This window comes from Nestor notabilis, unplaced genomic scaffold (assembly GCF_000696875.1).
Source record: "Nestor notabilis isolate BGI_N333 unplaced genomic scaffold, ASM69687v1 scaffold13076, whole genome shotgun sequence".
Classification (NCBI taxonomy): Eukaryota; Metazoa; Chordata; class Aves; order Psittaciformes; family Psittacidae; genus Nestor; species Nestor notabilis.
Window position 1 is genome coordinate 1 of NW_009932448.1, and position 10,806 is coordinate 10,806.

Below are 10,806 nucleotides of genomic sequence, written 5' to 3' on the forward strand. Positions count from 1 at the left end.
GTTTTCATGAACGGCAGGTTGTGTGTGTGGTATGGGTGTCTGTGTTCGTTAGCTCTGAGAGTGAGGTGGTACTTTTTTATTTACTTTATGTTTTAATTTTATAAAAGCAACGTTTTGCTGCGTCAGATAGATTCTATCTGAGCGCCAGAAACTCCGGCTCTGTGGGTTTCTGACGATCTAGTTCTGTAAGTTCCTGCTTGTGTGTCCACGTCTTTGTAGAGATGAAGGCACCGCTCTTGGTTTGCAGACACGTAGGATGGGACGAGCATGGGTAATAATTTAGCATAGTTTGGTTTGGGTGTTTGGTGTTTTTTTTTTTAGTAAAACTTAAATAAGTGTAGACGATTTTTGTAGATATCTTCAAAATGCTGTCTGCCTGGGCACGTGTATGGAATTGTATGGGTTTTTTGATTTTTTTTTTTCCGTCTTCTAAATGGGAGAGAAAAAAAAGTCAAAGATGACTAACTTAAGTGTCTTATTCCTATCTCGCATTTCTCACTAAAGTATGTAGCTAAAACTTTTTTCTCCATGTGTACTTTTTTTAAACATATTGGACAATATTGGAGCATTTTTGGGGGAAGAAAATTAAGGCTTAGAGCCTCAGGTGGTTACTTATGCTTGTGCTTAGTGTTTTGGTCTGTCAGACTTTTTTTGGGTTTTTTCTTTCTTTTAAGAGTTAACTGTGGTGCATGCTTGTGTATTTTCAGGGTTTGTATTCATTGTATTTGCTTTATAATCTACTTACCCGTTTCAAATATTTGTTCTAATGTAACATTCCACCTCCCAAGCTTCTGCAAAACTTTCTAGAAAGTTATAATTAGGTCTTTGCTATAGAAGTTATAACAATTTTTATTTAAGGTAAGTGTATTTTGATTCCAAGTACCATTTTGAGGTACCAGTTACTACTTTCTGCCTTGGTTTTGAGTTTATGCTTACCAGTTAATGAATGCCTGAGATGTAGTGACAAAGCTAAGGTTAAAATAGGAGGCATTTGCTAGTGATTTTTAATCCTACCCATTAATTCTATGGAATTTAGAATCTGGAATGTATTTGATGGTGTTCTTTGGGAGAGAACATAGTTTGTATTTACAGTTTTTCTGTCTTCAATGTATTAAAAATGTGCATAATATAAAAATGAAAAAGATTTGTGCTTTTCAGCTTATTCTTTCCTTTTGTTTCTAGACCTTTTTCCAATATTTCTCCTGACTGTGGCCTTTTCCAAGTCTTACATATTTACCTCTTCTGTGTATGTGGAAAGATGTTAAAAAGGCTGAAGAATTGAAGTCAAGTCTTTTCTTAATGTGTAAGTCTAGTTTCTTCTTTGGTAATGTACATTTAAAGATCCCTATGATGATTTTTTATTTTTTTGCTAGTTGGTTGTTTCTAATAACTATTTTAATTTGTTTTGCTGCAGGTGCTTGTCGATAGTTGCAAGCTACCCATAATAACAGGTATAAATTGTAATTTGTGTGGTTAATTAGTTAAAGGAGATCTCTTATCAGGTTTGAATATACCCAACTGAGTCTCTTTGCCAGACATAAATGTTTTAGTGAAATGTTGCCCAGTTGGACCACACTGGCCTCATGTTAAAAGTGTGAGGCTTGTCCACTCTAACAGTTGATCCATTTCTGTTTTTTTTAGTGTTAACTGCATACATATTTCAGGTTTCAGTGTTTGACAGTATGACATTTTAACCTGAATGATAGGCAGCTACCATCCATTCTATGAATCTGTAATAGATGATTACAGATTGCATCATGCAACCTGTAATCTTCATATGTTGCATCTGTATATTAAAAAAGTTCTTCAAGCAAACAAGTTCTAGTTACTTATTCTTTTATGTGGGGATTCAGCTTGCTCCTGTTCAAATAAGGGATTTGCTGTTGACAAGAGAAAGCATTACAATACAGTACTCTTGGTGAAAATGGAATCTAACATAGATTTGTGCCCTTCTGAAGTGTTTTGGTTTCGAAAGATTCCCAAGGAGTGAGTGTGTGTGTGTATGTGTCTGTGGTTTGTGGTGCTGTTGGTTTGTTTGCTTGCTTGCTTAGTTTTTTGGGGTCAGGGTTGAATGTCAGATGTCTTGCATGTCTCATAGCTGGAGCACACAGTTCATAGAGTCGTCATAGAATACCAGTTTGGAAGGGACCTCAGGAATCATCTGGTCCAACTTTCTTGGCCAAGCATAATACAAACTAGATGGCCCAGCACCCTGTCCGGCTGAATCCAGTGCTGGGGAGTCCACCACTTCCCTGGAGGAGTTAACTGAATTTATTTAATACTGAAGTCTCTATAAAATGTCAAAGTCTGTTTTGACTTGAGCAGAAATGCCAATATATTTTCCAAAGGAATGCAATGAAGCATATGCTTAAAAGGAGTATGCTTTTCTTGCTATCTGACACATGAACGTTGTCTTGAAATGTTTTCAGTCTCCATTTTCTTTGTCAGGTATTTATATGTCTAGTGTTAGATGCTTCCTTCTCACAGGACTATGCGAAAATATTTGGAAGACCTTAGTGGTGATACTTACGATGGCCTGGAGCTCTTGCACTTCATCACAATGAGGGAGAGGATGTGATCATTCTTTCAGTTTGAATGAATAAATAGGATGATCTAATGAATTCCAAGTCTGTGTTGCTTCAGGGTGGGCAGGAGAATAGTGGAGAGAGAACTGCTGATCAGGTTTCAGCTAGCACTTTACTAACTTGCTAGTAACAGGAAAGTGACACTGTGATTTCTGCTATGGAAAAACTTTTTACTGAGAAGTGTTATATAGTAGTGTAGAAACAGTTCTTCAGTTTCACTTTTCAAAATCCAAGTGATTTTCACTGCTATTGTATTTCTGTTGGTTTTATGTTGACATGTGGGAGCGTTGTTCAAGCATAGACTTGAGCTACTATAAATTATGAGTGTAGCCTGTTATGGAAACACTGACATTAAGTCTGTAGCCAGACAATAATGCTGACCATACCTATTTGAGCCTCTTAGTCCATAGAGGAGTACTGTTGTCAGTCATGCACTTGTCCTGAAAAGATTAACCTATATCCGGGAACACATGGTGAGAAACCAGAGTTAACTTATATCTGTTGACCACTTCAGACTTGTGTGATACTAAAGGCAGGTATGTGGAAAATTCATAGTAGAGTGTGGTGGGTTTTCTGTTGTTGGTAATGTCTCATTAGTGAAGTAGATACTTTGTCAGATTTTTTTTGTTTTTTCTTTTTAAGCACAATAGTTAGCTACTAATAGAATAGCAAACATGAGTAATAAAAATATCAACTCCTGACTTGTTTTTAGTATTTCAGCTAGGTTCAGTTAGTGATCCATGTCACAGAGGAGGTACAGTGTTTATATTTGCTTGAGATCCTGAATAAGTAATAAATGCTAGCTTAATTTTTAAAAAGCAGCTCGTGTGATTTCTTAAGCTTACAGGCTGCCCTGGTGGGAGAAACCCCAAATTTGATGGCCTAGAATTTCAATGTGTTAATCTTTCAGTAGATGTTGTTCTTTAAAGCTTGTTTTTTCAAGGTTTATGTGTATTTTGTGGACACCCTTTCCGAACAACAAACCAATAAACAACCCCCCTCCAGACACAAGTAAACAAAGGTTACAGTTTAATATCTCTTTTTTGCCTCATCTCTTTTTATCTCAAATGCCATTATAAAAATCAACAACTTCCAAAATTGGCATGTATTTACTAATGAATTGTAATGGGTGTTCTAAGTGCATTAGTTTTAAAAGTAATACTGGGTTTGTTTTCTAATTTCAGGAGAATGAAATGGGGAAGTTCTAGAACCTTGAGAATAACTCGGCACAGTAGTCTTTATTGCTGAGGAACTAAATCTAATCTCAAGAAATCATTTAAAGAAAAGGAAAACCTAAAATCATGCCATCAGAAAAGGAACAGTTTTTTTGTGATAAAAAGCAAATTTTTTTGTTAAAACCTAATGCTGCGAAGAATTTTTCTACAGATACTACTTTGGAAAAAATAGATAATTTGGAAAAAAAGGATCATTTGGTGAACGATCCTTTAAGTGTGATAACTCAACCAGCAATTTTAGATGTCAATGTTGCTTATGAACTAAAAAATGTGAAAATTGATTTACCCAAGGTGAACATTCCAAACGAAGTATTATTGAAACATGAAGTTGATAGATTTAGAAGACTCTTTCAGTGTAAGCAGCAAACTGCAAGGAAGTCCTTAAGTCTAGAGAAAATAAATGGAAGCAATCCCAACTGTTCAGAGGGAAGCCACTTGCAAAATAAACCAGAAGTGCAATTTGAAGAAGGGTTGAAAACTACAGCAAAGATACTGAATTTCACTTGTACAAAGTGCAAGGATAATATCAGATACAGCCCAAATGATCTGCAGAAACATTTTCAGCTGTTACACTATGGCGAGTTGCCTTTGTATCCTTGTGAGATGTGTAACTTCGCAGCCAATGACTTCCAGTCATTTAAACAGCATAGACGCACCCATCGTAGCACTTTAGTAAAATGTGAGCTCTGTAATGATGAGCATATGTACACTTTGTTGGATTTGACAAAACACTTCACATCAAAGCATTGTGCAAATGGTCACTTTCAGTGTGAAAAATGCGGGTTTTCTACCCGGGATGTGGGTACATTTGTTCAGCACATTCACAGACATAATGAGATTCCATATAAATGTGGAGAATGTCATCACATAAGCTTTACAAAAGAGGAGTTCCAGGAACATCATCTTGTTCATACCAGAGTGTTTCCTTTTGGTTGTCAGTATTGCAGTTACAGGACGCCTCGGAAAGATTATCTCTTAAAACACATCATAGCTTTGCACAGAGAGCACTTATATGCAAAAGAAAAACTGGAAAAGGAGAAATGTGAAAAAAGAATAGTGAAGACACCAGAAGGACTGAAGCTTGTGTTAAGAAGGTATAAAATGGGAGCATCAAAAAAACCACTCTGGAGACGGAAAAAAATAAGCAGTGAAAGTGACGAAACTGGAGAAAGCAATGCACAAGTGCTACGAAGCGTGAATAAAATTCAAACAAAAGCTGACGAGCTGAATCAGTGTATGAGAGGTGTGGAAGCAAATGAAGGAAAAGATCAAATTATGTATACAGGAAAGCATAATTTCACGGGTGGAATGTTCTCTGCTACTGCTTCACAATACAATAAAGCAGATGATGGAACAAGTTACGGCCTAGGATTGTTGAAAAATGCTGTTCACGGGCCAACGGTATTGATGGTAAAAAACAATAAAATATCTGTTCCAGCAAATTATAGTGCTAAATTTATGGGATTTAAAATGGTAGATGGAAAACAACATATTGTTATAAAGTTGTTACCTACGAGTAAGCAAAATGTACATTTGTTGGGTCAGAAAGCTGATCCTATTAAAGATGGGTCTCCAACTCCTTTGCTACAGACTGCTGATCCCTGTGGCTTGTCTTCCGGTGCTATACCACATGTAACTGATCAGTCAACCTTAAAGAACAATTCTGTTCCCCCATTAACCCCCCCTCCATTTTCTTGTTCTGCTTCTCATTCAGGAAAAACAAAAGTGGGAAAACAAAGTAACTCCTTATTGTATGATAGGAGTGTTTCTCAAGCTGTAGCACCTTCTAATGTAGCTGTAGGAAAAAGTATGAATTATTTGCCAATGAAGTTGGGCTCAACTGTACCTCCATGTGGTGAGGTGACAAAAGTTGGAACTCGAAGTAATATCTCGTGGGGAAGCTATAGTCCTCCAAATCACCCTCAGGTATTGCCATCCACTATTACAAATATGCTTCACTATGACCCTATGAAAATGCCCTTCTATCCTAAACTGAATATACAAAATGGTGGCCTGAGTAATAGTAATGGAACTAACGATCTCTATTACCCAAATTCAGTGGATTCTTCTAATGAAGGATTGCTGTCTTTTCACAACTATTCCAAAATGGACACTTCAGATGATCCATGTAGCATTTGGATGTCAGCAGAAGACAGATACAAAGAATTTATATATAGCAAAACACTTCCTTTTCAGAAGAGTAGAAGCAAATCTGCATCTTCATATTCAGAGCCAATGAAAGGCTTAAAACCAGAGAAAGCTGTATCAATCCAATCAAATATTAATAAAACGTATGGACATGTACACACTAAGAAGAACTCTGTATCTTCTAAAAGCCAATCCAAATGTGGTGTTGACAGCGAGTGTTTTATGGAGGACCAGCATAATGGCCAGCAGTATTTGGATGCTAACAACTGTCAAGGCTTTGAGAACGTAGCTGAGAAATTCCAAGAAAATGCCTCTGATTGTGTTAACTCAGTCTTAATGCCTAAAATCACATCTGTTTTCTCATTGCAGAGTGAACAGGCATCTAATTATTTATCGCCTGAAATAAACCAGTTACTGCAAGATGTGTTAAAAGTGAAAGCAACTGCTCAGCAAGAATCCCACAGCAAATCAAATAACTGCATAAAACTTCATTCTGACAAGCTGCTTTCTGGTCACAAGATGGGGAATAAAACCTTTACGCATTTAAAAAGCTCTGCAACTTCATGTGGTTTTCAGAGGCCTCCTCCTAATGTAGACTTCCAGTTATATAAGAGAGAGTTGAACACAAGATGTAGCAGAAATGAAGGTACGCATTGTGGGAGAGAAAAACAGACGCCCAGAACATCATATGCTTCACAGGGAATGCATATATTATCCAGAACTCCAGGTGCTGGTACATTGCTGAAGAGTCCTACAGATACAATTGTAACACAGCAATTAGGAAAAGAGAAAATACGGTCTACAACCCCAAATCCTTGCAGCTTGTCGCCAGTTCTTCAGGAACAGAAGAAACCGCTTTTAGTTCAGACTCCTACATCAAGATTTTTTGTTCCTTTGCACCTTGCTAACCAGCCTGGACTACGGGTGGTTTCAGGAAAATCACTTCCGTCAACCAGTTCGTCAGATGGGCATGTGACTAAAGGTGTACCAGCATCTTTTGTCTTAAATAAGGGACCTGGAATGATTTTGACTTTTAGCAGGGCAATTGGAACAGTTGCAAATGTACCTAGTGATAGTTCTCAGGTTTTAGGGAGAGTTGCATCCGGAGAATATGGTAAAATAACCATGCCAGCTTCAAAAGTGGAGGGGAAAAATGTCAGTTTCAGAAGCATGAGAAGTTCTTGTAATGGGAAAGCATGTAGTACAGCAAATGACTCATTGAGTAGCATGCCATTCAAAGGACCTCTTGTAATTAAAGACTCATCAGAGTCGACTCTGAGAGGCATTTCTTCTGTGAAGGTGTTACCAGAGCATCAGGATGCTGTTAGTTGTTCCTTGGAGTCAGTAAACCAACAGGAAATTAAACAGAAACAACATGTTTATGCACTTTTGCCTGATGTACAGCAGGCAGTTCTTCTGAAATGTGTGACACCAAACAAGCCTGTAGTTCATAAACATAGTGTTTTTCAGGACAATGCTCATTGTCAACCAAAGAAAACTGGAGCCATGCAACAAAAGCTTTTGCTGAAAATTAAGACTTCAGATACACTGGCTGATACCACTCAGTCAGTAAGCAACTCAGTGCCCTCACTACAGTTGGATAACTTGCAGTCCCTTACTCCTCCACTAGCACAGAAACAAACTAATCTTACTTCTAATGATGCCTTAATCTTACCAGGTAGGTTAATGCCAGCAGATGCCTCTTTGGCGAGCTCTAACCCAGCATGTTGTGTTCCTCCTGTAGAACCTGTTTATTCTGCTAGGTCTGCAGGGACATGGTTGCAGAATGTTTCTCTTGAGAGTACTGCTAACAACAGGAATAACTTTGGTAGTCAGAAGTCCACATGGAGCACCCGAAGCAGGACTGCAAAAGTAAAACCTCATTTAAAACAAACTGGGTCTAAAAGTTGTGAAACCGTGGGTGTGCAAAGAAAAAAGAATTTCAAACGGAAAAGTAAGGATAATTGCCCAGAACCTCCAAGAAAGAAAGTAATGTTGCACAGAAAGTGTAAAGAAAAGAATCAGGTTGAAGTTCTTAGTGAATCAGGTGTCCCTTACAAACTGAGGGCATCGAAAGAAACTGTGAGGACTTTGAAATTACTTCCTTTTAACTCCAAACAGCTTGTAAAATGCCCTCGGAGAAATCAACCAGTTGTTGTGCTTAACCATCCTGATGCAGATGTTCCTGAAGTTGTAAATGTAATGAAAACCATTGCTAAATTTAAGGGACATGTTCTTAAGGTTTCATTGTCGAAAAGAACTATTGAAGCGCTTTTGCAGCCAGCTTTCTGCAATCCTTTGGACAGAACTACTGATGATCTTTCTCAAAAGAGGCACAGGACAATAAAACCTATTAGCCCTGTAAAAGAAAGGTTTGTCTTAAAATTGACACTGAAAAAGACTAGCAAAAACAATTACCAGATTGTAAAAACTACCTCTGATAATACCTTGAAAGCTAAGTTTAGCTGCTGGTTTTGCGGTAGAATATTTGACAATCAGGATAATTGGGTAGGACATGGACAGAGGCATTTGATGGAGGCTACTCGAGGCTGGAATTCATTAATGTAATGACCAGTGAAGAAAATAAAACCTAGATATTATACATTACAGTTTTTTAAAAAGAGAATCAGCTGAACTAGGATACACAAGTAATTTTGTTTTGTATTTCAGTATTGTAACTGAAGTTTAGAAAAGAAGCAAAGTGCTTGTGCTTTAAAGAAGAGCAGATTCTCTGTTGCCATCAAGCTTTGAGACAGATCAAGGAGGTTTGTGGTTTAGATAACTTGTAACTAACTGCAAATACAATTCCATAAAAATACATTATTTTTTGTTACTACTATCATGTCCTATATTTTTATTCTATAGAATGAGTTTTCAGGGCTTTTATTCTGTATATATTTAAAAAAACCTAAACATGTAAATATTTTTATACCTTTCAGTTATTTGTTATAATTCTTGCACAGAAATTGCCCCTCCCCCTATTTTTTCAGTTCTGTGCATGCACTACTAAAAATAGTTTTTAAAATCTTTCCAACTACACACAGCTGTTATCCTGGGATTTTTGTTATTTTCACTTGTTAACTTTTGATTTTGTTTTTCAGGGATTGAACACTATTGTTAGCAAGTGCCTAAAAGATGTGAAGCAGTTTACATTATGTCAACTGTGTAACCATAGGTCTATATAGGGCCATTTCCCCAATAGTTTCATTTAAACAAAGCCATATGTGAATGCTTTAAGCTATGCACATGACACTTGTACTATTTCTGTGCAGTTTGTCTACTTTCTTAGTGAAGTATTTTTCATATAAATTAATAAAACGTTACGATTGTGGTAATATGGTGAGCCTGAGAATGGAATCAGTTGAAAAGATAGAATATATATATTCATAATGTATATGGTGTTTAAGAATGGTGAACATTCCTAATCTGTATTGACTCTCTCACTATTAAATTTGTTATAACTTGTGTTTACAGATTATGACTGAGCATTTATAGAAAATACTTTTGTACCATCTCTGCCACAAACTATAGGAAGGCCAGGATATGGTAAAGTGCAAAGCACCATTTTAGACCTGTAACTGCGTTGCAGTTTTATTATAGGTGGCTGTAATTTGTCCCCATAATGACTAAATAGTATTTTCTACTATTGCTTATTCAGGTGAACTGCCTTTTAGGGTACCAGGGGTTTGGCAAAACCAAGGCTTGAGTTATTCCTCTCTTCTTCCACTGGCCAGTAGGGTAATATTCCTAGGAGCCTGCTTGCTTCCTACTTACAGTTCTAGGGATAATGATGAAGGGAGAATATGCTTCACATTTCTTAACATTTATGTGAAGGTATGTAAGCAGAAGACCTGATCTTAGCCATGGTGACTGAGAGTATATCCACAGTAATTACTATGTTTAGAGGCTTTGTCCTCCAGATTTTTAACGAACCCAGTCTTCAGTGGGAGTGTCCTTACCATACGGCACCTTTTGCCCGAGTACTGGAAGGTTACATCTTAAGATGTGTAAGTCAGCTTCCCAAAGCATTGGTGGAAGAACTGTCAGAATTGAATACTGGACTTGGGGAGGACTGGGGCATTTAAATCTCTGAGGTTCTAGATTGTGTGCAAACCTTGGAGTAGTTCTCTGTGACTATTTCTGGAAGGTAAAAGTGAAGATTGACTTGCTACCAATAAAACAATTGGAAGTCTTCCATGGATGTCACAGGCATATCACCAGTAACAGAATTTGATTTATGTTACATTTTGAAGGGTGTTACAATGAAAATGGTTTAAAAAAAATAAAAATCTTCAGTATCTATCTTCAGTAGCTAGCTATGTTTTTCTTGATGTGTCTGTTGGCAAGAAGATGCAAGCTAGCCTTGTAGCTGGTGAGTTATGTATGGGAGTCAGCTGAAGTACCTGAGACAATCAAGACATAGTTTGGGTGAATTAATATACAATTGGTGTGTGTTCTGTATCAAAATCGGTTAATTTTGTGCTGTACAATGGGCTTGAGTTCTGACATTGGCTAGGAGTTTTGAAGAAGACTAGCGTAGTGGTGAGGAAGTGTGTTGGAAAGAAACAGCATTAGGAAAGCACGAAAATGAGTTAAGCTTTTTTGACTAAAGGGGTCTATTGGTTGCCTCATCTTGTAAATCCTGAAATTGAACCCCTGAATTCTGGACATTGCCATTGTCTTCTTTGGCAGAAATACCTGTGAAGTTTGTTGATAAAAACTACTTGGTGGAACTACAGCAAAGATGACCAATTTTTGTTCAGTTTACTTAGCATCAAGGTGGAAATTCTGTGTAGCAGTAGTGGGTTTCTCTATATTGATGAATCATGAGGGTGACA

At 37.2% G+C, this 10,806-nt stretch overlaps 1 protein-coding gene across 1 annotated transcript; it reads left to right on the forward strand.

Annotated features, from left to right (window-relative positions):
* Window positions 1–3,886: 3,886 nt before the first annotated feature.
* ZNF518A (zinc finger protein 518A) lies at window positions 3,887–8,536 on the forward strand. The gene has a single exon (XM_010016400.1). It carries the CDS (start codon window positions 3,887–3,889, stop codon window positions 8,534–8,536), a length of 4,650 nt encoding a protein of 1,549 aa, XP_010014702.1.
* Window positions 8,537–10,806: the final 2,270 nt, after the last annotated feature.